General features: G+C 36.3%; 2 protein-coding genes across 2 annotated transcripts; both read right to left on the bottom strand.

The window, feature by feature from the left end:
• Nucleotides 1–8890: 8890 nt before the first annotated feature.
• Nucleotides 8891–10675, bottom strand: LOC138349383 (uncharacterized). Its single transcript, XM_069299714.1, has 2 exons — nucleotides 10519–10675; nucleotides 8891–10143 (listed from the first exon to the last, which is right to left on the bottom strand). The coding sequence occupies exons 1-2, from the start codon at nucleotides 10673–10675 to the stop codon at nucleotides 8891–8893; spliced, it is 1410 nt and encodes a 469-aa protein (XP_069155815.1).
• A 78-nt stretch (nucleotides 10676–10753) lies between these two features.
• LOC138349382 (uncharacterized) lies at nucleotides 10754–11723 on the bottom strand. Its single transcript, XM_069299713.1, has 2 exons — nucleotides 11605–11723; nucleotides 10754–11522 (listed from the first exon to the last, which is right to left on the bottom strand). Exons 1-2 carry the CDS (start codon nucleotides 11721–11723, stop codon nucleotides 10754–10756), a joined length of 888 nt encoding a protein of 295 aa, XP_069155814.1.
• Between the last annotated feature and the right edge of the window lie 3686 nt (nucleotides 11724–15409).

Raw genomic sequence — 15409 nt, 5'->3', positions numbered from 1 at the left:
AATCTAATTTGTATTACTCTTCTTGTGATTAATTTTCATGTGTTATAGCAGTAGCTTTTTTTGTTTGAATTGGGTTTGTCCTAGTTGAAATAATTGTCCCGATCTTGGAATTTTACCCCTGGGAATTATTTTGTTTCAAGTATAAAATTAGGAAATGCGCTTTCTTAATTATTGGTTGAACCTTCCATTTTGCGAGAACTTAGTTGCTTTCCCCTATTTATTGTTCGTGGTTGAGAATTAAGTCATGGTCAATATCTTTCTAGAAAAAATGGGTGTATTTGTTTGGTTCCCATACGTTATAAAAAAAATATTCATTGTAGTGTATCTCACGGATAACATTCTCATATAATTAATGTGTGAGCAACAACTACTTAGTTTTAAAGATCCTTTCGATCATTCTAATCTTTATGTTTCTTTTTCCTTGAAGGGTAGGGGCCTCGAGGCGTGCGCCTCGAGGTCCCGCGGTGGAGGGTAGGGGCTTCGGGGCTAACGCCTCAAGGTCCGGGGGGGGGGGGGGAGGGGAGGTCTCGGGGCTAAACCATATGCTATTAACACGAATAATCGAGGAATTTAGATTTAAAAAAATGAGGTCCGTAAATGTGAAAATGAGCGTTATAAAAATAGTGTGACTATACTTGGTAGTTCTCCAACTCATTACGAAGGTTTTCATAATTTTTTTGTAAAAAAATATTATACTCTATGTAGACACGTAATTTTTGATCGAATTTAAGTTTAACACCAATATTTTGAGCATAAATAATTTTATCAATCTAAATTAAATATACTTTGATTTTTTTATTATTTTCATTAAGTTTATTTAAAAGATATAAGAATAAACAACATAAATATAATTTTTATCATATAAGTTTATTTTGATTGTTAGAAAAAAAGATATATATATAAATAAACTAATATTTCTTAATTATGTTCTTTTTTGTTTTAATTACCCAGTTAGCTTTATTTATTTATTTACTCAAAACAATTAACAATTATATAATTATCATTATATATATATATTTAAGATTTTTTTTTAAAAAAAAGGATCCACGATCCCACTCCCCATTCACCCCCCACGACCTGCACTCACACTACACATGTACACACGTACACATTGCACACCTGCACTATTATAATATACAGACAACATCACATAAAAAAAAAGGATGATCACAAGAAAGAAGAAGAAAAAAAAAACGTGAAGAAAAAATGCAAACAAAAAGAAAAAGACTCCCACAAACAAAAATCAGTAAATATATTCACATATTTTGCTTTGACTCAAAAACAAAAGTTGAAGTTGAGGTTTACTTTCGCGGTTCCTTATTTGAATTGTTTTCTTTTGGTGGAATTTTCACAAGAGGTACCATTTAATTTATTTATTTTTTAATAATTTTAGTATCATGTTATACAAGCATTGATTGCAATATATTGAAGTTGTCAAATTTCATTTGTGGTTAAACCATTATGTTTTTATATGAAGTTTGTTCAAATATTTCATATCAACTTTATGTTTAGATCCCTTGTATAGTTATATTTTGTGTGAACTTGTTATAACAAACCGTAGTTTATTTCGTATTAAATAATTCATAGTTTATTTCATGCTTGCTTAAGTAAAATTATTGTCTAAGTCTATTCTTATTTTTTATATTTAGTTTTAATGATAATATGTGTAGTTATTATGATTCTAATGATAATATGCATAGTTATCCAAATTTTTATATTCATGTTTTACTAATTTGAATGAATTCTTTGTTTGGTTGTGTTTAGAAATGTATTAAATTATATTTTATATTATGTGTATTGTCTTACATTATTATTTTTAGATTCTATTAAAAATAATAATAATAAACTTGTTAAGATAAGGAGAGGATAATAAATTGAAAGAAAAAAGATAAAAAATAAATAAATAAATAATAACAATAAAATGAAATAAGGAAAAGAGGTAGAATACGTGAATAACAGATGAAGAAAAGAAATAGTGATGAAAGAACATCTGAATCAGAAAAAGAATAATAATAAAAAAGTATAATTAAAAGAATGGAGAAAATGTACAGAAAAAAATAAATTTAATAAAAAATACTGCAAAAATGAAAAGAAACAAAAGTATAGTGTTAAATTTATTTTTTTAGTATGATCAATTAAAAAAACACAACTATTTTTTTTTAAAAAAAGGTAAGAAAAGTAAAGGAAGAAAAATCAATGTAAAAACCAAAAATATAAAATAAGGAAAGTTAAACAAAAAAAACGTGAAAAATTAGTATAAAAAGAAATAAGAAGAGAGAAACAAAAATACAATTAAAAAAACAAATAACAAATAAAAAAATAAAGAGAAATTAAGAAGCAGGCAAATGTTGAAAGCATGAAAAAATAAATTAATGAATAATAAAAATGTGTAAAAACTTCACATGTTTATAAAATAGTATAGTTTTAAATATGTTATTATAAATCAAAGAATAAAGGTAAATATATTTGTCTTAATAATATAATATTCAAAAATTAGTTTAAGTCATAAAAGTCCATAAAGTGACCGTGCTAGAACCATGGGACTCGAGAGATGCCTAATATCTTCCCCTCGGTCAATAGAATTCCTTACCCGAACTGGTTCGCAGACCAAACAAAGAGTCATTTCCTTTTGATTAGGGATTAAACAAAAGGTGACTTGGAACACCGTAACTCAATTCCAAGTGGCGACTCTGAAAATATTAAATTAATCCCTTAATTAATAATGTCACTTAAATTGAAAAAACCCTTACGCCGCTGCGCGAAAAAGGGGTGTGACATCTCTGGCGACTCCGCTGGGGAATAACTAGAATTCGAGCTTGTAAACATGGGCTTCTACATGACTTTATTATGTATTTACGTACTTATCAATTTGTGAATATTGTGTTTAATTGCATAATATGTTATTTGCTTGCTTATTTACCCTTTTGATAATATGTTAACTATCATATAACTATCTTTCCTCGCGCATCCATCTGAGTCTTCTAAGATACTTTATTCGGAGATGCGATTACGCTCCCGAGCCATGAGATACCAGAGATGCGGCAACGCTCCTGGGAAGGATTCTATAGTAACACATGTCTTAGGATGGGAAGGGCCAACAGTGAGGCCAGAAAGTCCTGCTATTGGTAAGTTGTCCCTTCTCGACTCAAGTAGACCGCTCGTTTTATGACCAGTCTAGACACCTTCCCTATTAGATTGTTTACCTAGTAAAACAAGCCTCAACAATGACTATCCCTAATAGAATTCGATTTATCCACGTAATGCATAATGTTGAATTAATGGGGAGCTCGACACAAGGGTCAAGTTTGTTTAGGAGAAGTATCCCTGCTTGAGACAATCATGTACATTATTTGTGTTATTCGTTACATTATTGGGAAGACTACAAATTTTGATCGGCTTTAGATGAATGAATTAATTATAACGAAAAATTAATTATAACGAAAAATACCAAATTTAAGTTTTGACGTAATCCTTTTATTAAACATAGTTTTCTCTATCAAAATTCATATTTCTTTTACAAATAGAAAAATCTATTATTACCATCAAAGTTTTTTTATATAAAGAAAAAAGATTGAAAATTTAATCAACAAAAAATAAAATACAATCGAATATACTTATATGTTTAGTTTTAGGAAAAATTTTAAGGGCTATTAATATATATACATATATGTATATTTTTTTCTTCTCATTCTTCCTTTAATGACTATTTTTTTTAAAAAAAAAATACTTTTTTTGTGTGTGTATTTGTATGATTATTTTATTAAAAAAATTAATAATAATTTTTTTTGTGTGTGTATGATTTTTACGTTATTCTTCTTTTTAAAAAAATATTTTATTATAAAAAGAATAATTAAAAAAAATTACTTTTTTTTGTGTGTATGATTTTTCCGTTATTCTTATTACAAAATATATATTTTATTAAGCCTAGTTTGTCACTATCATAATATAGGAAAATATGAATCCATATGGAAAGGAAGATAAGAGACTATGAGAGGACCAATACCTCAATTCATGATATTGGATAAGGCCCCGACACTCTTGAAGACATGGTATGAAAATATGACAAACCATGGACGAGGAATAGTGTTCAAACGCTTGGGATTTCTACGAAACCTTTTGTATGTTGAGCCACGACGTGATTTGATAGAAGCACTAGTGCATTTTTGGGACCTGTTAAGGAATGTATTCCGTTTTTCTGGTTATGAACTAACCCCCACCCTTAAGGAGATAGGGGCATTCATTGGAAAGGGTAAACATCTTCACAAAGAAGAACCTATGATACCAAAACATATTAATGGGAGGAGGTTTCTAGAAATACTGCATATAAATGAGAATGATATAGGTGGTTGTCTCGATAATGGATGGGTTCCGTTAGAATTTTTGTACAAAAGATATGGCAAAAGTGATGGATTCGAAGTGTATGGAAAGAAACTTCGTAATAATGAGTGTCGTCTAACCTGAGAAGCACACAGTTATGATGCCTTTTGTGGTGGCTTTTCTGGGGATCATGGTATTTCGAAAAAAGGGAGGAAAGATTAGCATGAACTTAGCTGCAGTCATTACAGCTTTTGAGAAAAAGCCTAATATCACCCTCGTACCAATGATTCTGGCAGACATCTATCGTGCTTTAACTATTTACAAGGATGGAAAAGACTACTTTGAGGGATGCAATATGTTATTACAACTATGGATGATTGAACACATTCGTCACCACCCTTATGCAGTGACTTTAAAGTAGAATGGAATGATTATATTGGAGGCCACAAAAAAAGAATCAAAGATCATAGTTTTACGAAGGGTATTGAAGCTTGGAAGCAACACCTCAATAACCTGACTGCTGACAAGATTGTGTGGAATTGTCATTGGTTTCCATCGGGCGAGGTGATATACGTGTCTACTTTTCGATCGTTCATTGTCCTAATGGGTCTTCGAGGTGTCCAACCTTACATGCCACTTAGAGTCATGCGACAACTAGGGCGACGCCAATTTCTACCACCTAATAAAGATATGCATGAATTCATGTATGAGTTTCATCCCAAGAACCTTTAAGGCAATAAGAGATATTTAAGATTTGGGGGGATGCATACTCTCAAGTCCCCACGATATGGTGAAGGATCGCACTAGAGGCGAGATGGACCAAGCATACTTAGACTGGGTTCATGATCAGCCCCTTACTAAGGTTATGCCAGAAGGGTCAATAAAAGGACCTATAGATCGAAAAGCAGAAATTGAGGTTAAGATTAAGCAAGCTCGCCTCAAAGTCGAAAGAAGCTACAAATCTACTTTGGATATCCTAAGTAATGACCTGAAAACGCTAAAGAGGAGTTGGCCCAACGTGATGCGATATTTGAAGTTAGAGTTAGAAAACAGCGCTCTACCATTCTAACCTTACAAGAAGACTTGGGCATTGCCACAGGCGTTATGGAGCAACAGGAAGAGGAGTATAAGAAAGAAAAGGCCCAGCTTATCTGCGCACAGTCTAGACTCCAAACTCAAGTTAAAGCCTCTATGGAACGGGAAAGAGAAATAGCAAGGCATTTTAGTGCTTATCAGGCAGACTGTTAGATTGAGAGAGGTCAAAGGATAGCCGAGCGAGATGCACTACCTTTCAAATTGAAGAACTCCAAGAACAAAGGGAAAATTTGACGCATGAAGTCAATACTGCTCACCACTAGTTACAGAATTGTTATGACAATATGGATGAAGCCAGAGACCGAATACTACAACTCAAGGATGAACTCAACAATGTTTATGCTAGATATTTACACCAGAACGATGAGAGGTTGGGCCAACAGGCCCGTGCTTTGGCTCCATATCTACCGAAAGCGTTGGCGAAGATTTATAAGGGTCTTGGAGATGATTGAGATTCGACGATTCAGTTTCTTTTAGAGTGCATTTTCTTAGTAGTGATTATTTCATTTTATTATTATTTTTATTTTTTTCTTTTTCTTTTCGTTTTGTTATTATATTTCATTTAGAGTCTATCTAAGTCCTAGGTACTTCTATTTTTTTGTGTTGTTTGTTCGTTTTATTCAAATCATTGTTTAAAATATTTGAAAATGAATGAAAAAGATTTGCTTTCGGTCACCTTGTGTGCATATGTCATGCAAAAAAAGAGAAAAAAATAATTAATTAATATCTTTCTCGAACTACGCAAGATTTGATTCATGGGACAAACATAATACGTAGGCAACCCAGGGGGTTCGATCCAAATTATTATTATTATTATTATTATTATTATTTCTTTTCTTTTTTCTTTCTTCTTTCTCTTAAAAAATGATTATCATAATGATAATAAATAAATAAATAAATAAATAAGTAAATAAATAAATAATAATAATAAAATATTAAAAAACTAATGAAGAGAAGAATGCCTAGGTAAGCCAGGATGAAACATAAGATCTTCTATATTAGAAGTATGTATGTGGATACAATGTGCATAATTTCTTAACACTAATCGGTTTGTTACTCTATTTAGAGAGAGAGAAAGAAAGAGAGACATACTAGCTTAAAGGTAGTTGGTTTGTGGTTAAACTGGCATCACATCCTTACAACACAAGATCGAAAGGGAAACAAAAAATGGCCCCCAAAGACGGAAATGAATCGGAGAATGATGAGGAGATCCAAAACCAGATGAATTCACAAGAAATAGGGACAACAAAAGAACGTGTTGTGCCCTAACTTGGGTACACGTTCTTTTAAGAAGGGTGTACTTTGCATCGTAAACGGTAAACTTCTTGCTGAGGTAATAAATGGTTCGCTCTTTCTTCCTAGTGTCATCATGCTGACCCAGTACACAATCAAAAGAATTATCCAGTACTGACAGATACAATATCAAAGGTCTTCCCGGCTCGGGAGGAACCAACATAGGGGGATTCGACAGGTAATTCTTAATTCTTTCAAAAGCTTCTCGGCATTCTTCGGTCCACTCGACTGTGGCATTCTTTTTCAACAACTTGAAGATAGGCTCACAAGTTGTTGTGAGTTTAGCAATGAATCTGCTGATGTAGTTTAACCTTCCTAGAAGGCTCATAACCTCAGTTTTGTTCTTTGGAGGTGGCAATTCTTGAATTGCTTTTATTTTTGAAGGATCCAACTCGATACCTCTTCGACTGACTATAAACTCCAAAAGCTTCCCCGATGGTACTCCAAATACACATTTTGTAGGATTAAGCTTGAGATTGTACCTGCGGAGCCTTTCGAAGAATCTCCTTAAGTCTTTCACATGATCTGACTGTTTTTTAGATTTAATGATAACATCATCCACATAAACTTTGATTTCTCTATGCATTATATCGTAAACATGGTTGTCATTGCTCTCATATAAGTTGCCCCTGCATTTTTTAATCCAAAAGGCATAACACGATAACAATATGTACCCCATGGAGTAATAAAATATGTTTTTTCTGCATCTTCATCATCCATAACAATCTGATGGTAGCCCGCATAACAATCCACAAAAGATGCAACCTCATGTTTAGCACAATTATCCAATAAAATATGGATGTTAGGCAAAGGAAAATCATCTTTTGGACTTGCCTTATTCAAATCACGATAATCAACACACATTCGAACTTTGCCGTCTTTCTTAGGGAAAGGTACGATATTAGCTAACCAAGAAGGATATTGAGCGACTTGAATGACTTTGGCCTCAAGTTGTTTTGTGATCTCCTTTTTAATTATTACACTCATGTCGATTTTGAGTTTTCTCAACTTCTGCTTTATCGGAGGAAAATTAGGATCAATTGGCAACTTGTGAACAACCATGTCCGTGCTTAATCCAGGCATGTCATCATAAGATGACGCAAAAACATCTTTCTAATCAAGCAGGGCCTGGATTATATCGTCCTTTTGATGTTGAACATGCACATTTATCTTACTCTCCTTAATAATTTCCTGATCCCCCAAATTTATCGTCTCAGTTTCACTCATGTTTGGATTTGACTTATTTTCAAAATGATTGAAATCCCTCCTTACTTCTTCAAATACTCTGTCTTCATCATGTTCGATTTCTTGACTTATTATTTCAATATTAGGTCGAAGATTAGATTGGATATTAAGATCTGGCGAAAAATTTTGCATGCATGTCATATCACTAGAATCGACATAGAAAGAACTGTATAAAAGAAAACGAACAAATACATTAGACTGAAATAAAAATGCAATTACATCCTATTGAAAAGGGAAATAGAATGTTTGATATAAAACGACAAGATAAAATCCGAATTACAATCCTTGAATGAATCGGACGATAAAAGAAAAAACAAGACAGACTACCAAAACTCGTCTTTAACGAGGAGAGGGGTGGCCTCCCAATTGTTTAGATTGACATCAAGACCAATGAATTGCACATCTCTGTTGCTAGTGCCTTCTCTGAGTTCCACCATATCAACCTCGACAAATAAATCTTGAAAATAGTTAATCATTTCTTCGCTAACTTTCATCACTGGCTCTGGAAAAGATGATTGATAAGATTTTGTTGCGCGGGCTTTGATGAAAGATTTGTAGATTGGTTGTATGGGCTTGGTAAGTGACCATACATCTCTCTTCTGATTCTTTGCCTTCATTTTGTCCTCGACTCTAGGTTGGTAGTCTAAGCCAAAAGTACCGATGCTCTTTCATAGACTCATAGGATAAGCTCTTCCTTGCAAGCAGATTCTTAAGCCTTTACCCGGCTCAAACCCATGTTTCAGCAATTCATTCACCACCATTACAGACGCGATGGGCATGTTAGGTTTTGAAATGACACTCCCCTCGGGGACATGCTCAATAACCACTACCTCAAAACTTGATAAACTAGTGCCTCATTCTCATTATCCGCCTTGATAAAAGGGAAGGAAGAGTCTTTGTAGATTGACAAATCCCCTTCACCATGGACAATTACCTCTTGTCAGTCGTGTTCAAACTTAATCATTTGATGCAACGTTGAGGGGACTGCTCCAACCCTATGCACCCATGGCCTCCCCAACAATAGATTGTAGGACGCGTTGATATCCAACACTTTAAAATTCACAGCGAAATCCACAGGCCCTATGGTTAGTACGAGCTCTATCTCACCAGTAACATTTATTTTTGACCCATCAAAAGCTCTAACATATACATTGTTGGGTCGGACCCTTTCAGGACTAACATTCAATTTCTGTAGAGTTGATAAAGGACAAATATTTGCTCCAGATCCTCTATCAATTAGAACTCGAGTGACATATGAAAGCTCACACTTTACAGTGATATGTAGGCCTTGGTTATGTCCTGTACTTTCTTTGGGTAGTTCATCATCCGAAAAGGTGATGCGGTTTACATTAAATATTCTCCCAGCAATCTTCTCTAACTGACTAACTGTAACTTTACTAGGAACGTGTGCTTCATTCAAAATTTTCATTACAGCCTTACGATGTTCATCAGAATGTATTAGCAAAGACAACAAAGATATTTGGGCTGGAGTTTTTCTTAATCGTTCCACCACGGAGTAGTCTGATAGTTTCATCTTCCTTAGGAATTCCTCTGCCTCTCCTTCAGTGACCGGACTCTTTATTTGTATTTGGTCATTTTTAGTTTTCGTTAATTCCATCGGGACATAACATATTCCTGAATGGGTTATTCCTCCCACTTCATCTATTTCTTCAGCAACTTCTTTTCCCTTGTATGTCACGACATTAGGTTCATAATTCCAAGGAACAGCTTTGGGGTTAGTCATTGGGAGCTGGGATACCGGCCTGATAATCACAGGAGGAATATGGGCCCCTTGCACGATCAAGATAGGCTTGTTTGGCCCTTTTGGAACAAACGATTTTGCCTTACTTGGGCTTGCCCAACTATCTTCAAGGGGTCCCTTCACAGTTAAGATGGATGTGTTGGATGGACTCAACTTTTCTAACACGCTTTCCGTCCCTAAAGGCATCATTTTTGTTAAATCAACAACATTTGCTGACTTCTCAATGCCAGTTCCAACCCTAAGGATTGGCTTATACGGAGATGCAAACTCTTCATGGCCCTTCATCATTTCCAGCATGTTTGTTTCAGTATGCCTTGGCAATGGATTTTGATTGATGTTGGGTCCACTCGGACTTTCAACTATAATTCGATTAGAATCAATCAAATCCTGAATGGCCCTTTTCAAATACCAACATCTCTCTATGTTGTGCCCTGGGGCATTAGAACAATATGCGCAATGTTGAGAATAATCCTAATTTCTCGGGGGAGGATTCGACATCTTTCTCTCAATAGGACTCAAAACATTCAACGTCCTTAATTTTTGGAACAAGCTAGCATACGACTCCCCAATAGGAGTGAACTCATCTTTAACGCCATTTCCCTTTTTGTATTGTGGTCTAGGACGGGAAGGAATTCTAGTAGTATTTTGATGAACTTGTGGGGGTGGTGGATGATTTTGTGAAGTTGGTGCACGCCATTGTGGATAAGAAGGGGGTGCAATTGGTTGTGCATTAAAAACATGATATGGAGTGTATGGGACAGAATATTGTGGAGCTTGGGAAGGAAAATAATGTTGTGGGGAATTACCCAGAACATGAGTCCTAAGCGCAGATACAATACTGGCCACATCCTCCCTTCTCTTCTTCCCTCCAATATTTCCAGAACCATTTTGAAGCACTTGTGTTGTGGCTTTTAAGGCAGCTTGACTTACAATATTTCTAGACTTGATGCCATTTTCCACCATTTCCCCTACCTTAATAACTTCAGCGAATGTCTTCCCTACGGCAGAAAGCAGATAGTGAAAGTAATCAGGTTCTTGCGCCTAGAGAAAAACGTTAATCATCTCTGACTCCTTCATCGGTGGTTTAACCCTAGCATCTTGTTCCCTCCATCTGATGGCATATTCACGAAAATTCTCCATGGTCTTTTTTCTCATGTTGGCTAACGAGGAGCGATCTGGAACAATGTCAATATTATATTGGAATTGATGTATAAAACATCGAGTCAAATCATCCCATGTGTGCCAGTTGGTGATATCCTGATCTATGAACCATTCAGATGCAATCCCTACTAAGCTTTCCCCAAAATAGGCCATAAGTAACTCTTCTTTTCCCTCTGCACCCCTCAATTGGTTGCAATATCTCTTTAGATGAGCTATGAGGTCTCCGTGACCATCATATTTTTCAAACTTTGGAGTTTTAAAACCAGCAGGTAAATGGACGTGAGGAAACATACACAAATCACTGAATGAGATGTCTTTGTGGCCTCCTAGTCCTTGCATATCTCTTATACTCTGTTTCAAACTCTTCATTTTCTTAGTCATTTCTTCATGTTCCTCATTCTTGACCATCCTCTCAATTTCGACAAGGGAACTATATTGATGAATGTGGGGATGAGGGCTTGGAATTTTAATGGCCTCTTCAAAAGTGTAACTCTGATCACGCCGAACTTTGGGCGGAGGATCGCTGTTGGATTTGGGCACCATCGTTGGCTGCGGGATGCTGTTAGTCGGGGCAGTTGACACAAAGAGTGGATTACTTATCACAGTCGTATTCAAATCCAGGGGGATATATCGGATCGCTTGTCGACACCTGGATAGCGTGAGACATATTTATATTAAAATAGTCTCGGATTGAAGACGGTGGAGGTTGTCCACTCATCCAAGCCTCGTACATCTCTGTCATTTGTTGTTTTAACGCCCTTATCTCTTCTGTTGTCCCTATTTCTTGTGAAGTCATCTGGTTTTGGATCTCCTCATCATTGTCCGATTCATTTTCGTCTTTGGGGGCCATTTTTTGTTTCTCTTTCGATCTTGTGTTGTAAGGATGTGATGCCAGTTTAACCTCAAACCAACTACCTTTAAGCTAGTATGTCTCTCTCTCTTTCTGTCTCTATCTCTCTCTCTGAATAGAGTAATAAACCGATTAATGTTAAGAAATTATGCACATTGTATCCACATGCATGTTTCTAATATGGAGGACCTCATGTTTCATCCCGGCTTACCTAGGCATTCTTCTCTTCATTAGTTTTTTAATATTTTATTATTATTATTATTATTTATTTACTTATTTGTTTATTTATTTATTATCATTATGATTATCATTTTTAAGAGAAAGAAGAATGAAAAAAGAAATAATAATAATAATAATAATTTGGATCGAACCCTCTGGGTTGCCTACGTATCATGTTTGACCCATGAATCAGATCTTGCGTAGTTCGAGAAAAATATTAATAATATTTTTTTTATTTTTTTTGCATGATATATGCACATAAGGTGACCGAAAGCAAATCTTTTTTCATTCATTTTCAAATATTTTAACAAGGATTTGAATAAAACAAAAAAACAGAAGTACCTATGACTTAGATAGACTATAAATGAAATAAAATAACTAAAACGGAAAGAAAGAGAGAGAGAAAACAAACTAAAAATAATAATAAAATAAAATGAAATAATCACTACTAAGAAAATAGACTTGAAAAGAAACTGAATCCTCGAATCTCAATCATCTCCAAGACCCTTATAAATCTTCGCCAACACTTTCGGTAGATATGGAGCCAAAGCACGGGCCTGTCGGCCCAACCTCGCATCGTTCTGGTGTAAATATCTAGCATAAACATTGTTGAGTTCATCCTTGAATTGCAGTATTCGGTCTCTGGCTTCATCCATATTGTCATAACAATTCTGTAACTAGTGGTGAGCAGTATTGACTTCATGTGTCAAATTTTCCCTTTGTTCTTGGAGTTCTTCGATTTGAAGGTGGAGTGAATCTCGCTCGGCTATCCTTTGACCTCTCTTAATCTCACAGTCTGCCTGATAAGCATTGAAACGCCTTGCTATTTCTCTTTCCCGTTCCATAGATGCTTTAACTTGAGTTTGGAGTCTAGACTGTGCGCAGATAAGTTGAGCCTTTTCTTTCTTATACTCCTCTTCCTGTTGCTCCATAGCGCCTGTGGCAATGCCCAAGTCTTCTTATAAGGTTAGAATGGTCTCTAACTTCAAATATCGTATCACGTTGGGCCAACTCCTCTTTAGCGTTTTTCAGGTCATTACTTAGGATATCCAGAGTAGATTTGTAGCTTCTTTCGACTTTGAGGCGAGCTTGCTTAATCTTAACCTCAATTTCTGCTTCTCGATCTATAGGTCCTTTTATTGACCCTTCTGGCATAACCTTAGGAAGGGGCTGATCATGAACCCAGTCTAAGTACGCTTGGTCCACCTCGCCTCTTGTGCGATCCCTCACCATATCGTGAGGACTTGAGAGTATGCATCCCCCCAAATCTTAAATATCTCTGATTGCCTTAAAGGTATCTTGGGATGAAACTCATACATGAATTCACGCATATCTTCATTGGGTGGTATAAACTGGCGTCGCCCAAGTTGTCGCATGACTCTAAGTGGCATGTAAGGTTGGACACCTCGAAGACCCATTAGGACAATGAACGATCGAAAAGTAGACATGTATATCACCTCGGCCGATGGAAACCAATGATAATTCCACACAATCTTGTCAGCAGTCAGATTATTGAGGTGTTGCTTCCAAACTTAAATACCCTTCGGAAAACTATGATCTTTGATTCTTTCTTTATGGCCTCCAATATAATCATTTCATTCTACTAAAGTCTACTGCATAAGGGTGATGACGAATGTGTTCAATCACCCATAGTTGTAATAACATATTGCATCCCTCAAAGTAGTCTTTTCCATCTGTGCAAATAGTTAAAGCACGATAGATGTCTGCCAGAATCATTGGTACGAGGGTGATATTAGGCTTTTTCTCAAAAGCTGTAATGACTGCAGCTAAGTTCACGCTAATCTTTCCTCCCTTTTTTTGGAAATACAATGATCCCTAAAAAAGCCACCACGAAGGCATCATAACTGTGTGCTTCCCCGGTCAGACGACACCCATTATTACGGAGTTTCTTTCCATACACTTCGAATCCATCACTGTTGCCATATCTTTTGTACAAAAATTCTAACGAAACCCATCCATTATCGAGACAACTACCTATATTATTCTCATTTATATGCAGTAATTCTAGAAACATCCTCCCATTAATATGTTTTGGTATCATAGGCTCTTTTTGTGAAAATGTTTACCCTTTCCAATGAATGCCCCTATCTCCTCAAGGGTGGGGGTGAGTTCACAACCAGACGGAATACATTCCTTAACGGGTCCCAAAAATGCACTAATGTTTCTATCAAATCCCGTCGTGGCTCAACATACAAGACTTCGTAGAAATCCCAAGCGTTTGAACACCATTCCTCGTCCATGGTTTGTCACATTTTCATACCATGTCGTCAAGAGTGCCGGGGCCTTATCCAATATCATGAATCGAGGTGATTGGTCCTTGTTGACACCCAATTTTTGACCCGCGTTGGTACAAATTAATTATCGAGCTTCGTGAGTTTTTCAAATTATTTAAAGTTAATTAGTTTTTTAAATCTTGCGAAAATAAAATATATGTACATATATACATATATGTATATACATATATGTATATGTATATATGTATATCTTAAACCCATTCCAACCCCATTTACCTATCCAGGCCCACTCCTCAGCCCACCCCAAATTAATTCTCACTCCATCCAATTAACCCCCAGGCCCAAATCCCCTTCAGCTTTTAAAATACCCAACCCACTAACTTAATAATAAACCAAACCCGTTTTCCCTCCGACCCGGCCCCATCCTTTTTCCCTTACCCGCTCCGACCCGTTTCACCCCTTCTCTTCTTCCCCACAAGCAGCGAAACCAAATTCCCAGAAACAAAGACGCGACAGCACCCCAAAAAATGGAAAAAACGCGACCCCCTCGCGTCTCTCCCCACGCTCTCGCGCTCTCTCCCTCTCTCTCCTCCCTTCTTCCCCAACCCCGCGTCTCTCCCCCACGCTCTTCTCTCTTCCCCCCCTCCCATCGAAACCTGCGAAAGACGCAGAAAAACAAAAAGCCCAGAAAAATGGGAAAAACTCCAGAAAACTCAGACGCGACACGCCAACAACCCCACGCTCTTCTCCTTCCATCTTTCTCTTCGCGTGAACCAGACGGAAGCGCAGAGACCCATACGCTGTCGAGTAGGTCTGCGAGGTGTCAATTTCATCCTCTCCAACACGCCTGTGCCATGGAAGTTTGACCGAAATGGGATTCGAATTTCGAATTCAAAGGGGAGGGGCTAATTCCTCTCCTCTATAAAAACCCATTTCTCTTCATCCGAAAAGGAGGACATTGGGGGGAGAATTGGAGAGTTTATCACGAAGAGTACGAAAATTATCGAAATATTCTGGTTCTTTTCTGTCTGTAGCCGGAAAACGTTGGGGATTTGATTTTAAGGTTGGTATTTTGTTGAAATTTTAGAGAGAAAATCTGGAAGAGTGTTGGGAGTTAGAAATTTGGTGGGACGATTGAGCGAAAAATCGAAGAGAGGGAAAGAGTCGTGCAACTCAGGAGACTGAAGTCACGACCCTATTCCCTTTGCTCAT

The sequence above is a fragment of the Solanum lycopersicum genome, chromosome 6 (genome assembly GCF_036512215.1).
Source record: "Solanum lycopersicum chromosome 6, SLM_r2.1".
NCBI classification, from domain to species: domain Eukaryota; kingdom Viridiplantae; phylum Streptophyta; class Magnoliopsida; order Solanales; family Solanaceae; genus Solanum; species Solanum lycopersicum.
The sequence above is the reverse complement of the archived record's forward strand: the minus strand, read 5'-3'. Positions and strand labels throughout refer to the sequence as shown.

Bases quoted from the DNA above. Each gene is read 5' to 3' on its own strand.
- LOC138349383 (XM_069299714.1), bottom strand. From the start codon at position 10,675: ATGGTGGAAAATGGCATCAAGTCTAGAAATATTGTAAGTCAAGCTGCC. The intron at 10,144-10,518 runs GTAATTCCCCAC...CTAATGCCCCAG, and splicing joins GCTTAGGACTCATGTTCTGG to GGCACAACATAGAGAGATGT.
- LOC138349382 (XM_069299713.1), bottom strand. From the start codon at position 11,723: ATGGCCCCCAAAGACGAAAATGAATCGGACAATGATGAGGAGATCCAA. The intron at 11,523-11,604 runs GTACGAGGCTTG...CACGCTATCCAG, and splicing joins AAACAACAAATGACAGAGAT to GTGTCGACAAGCGATCCGAT.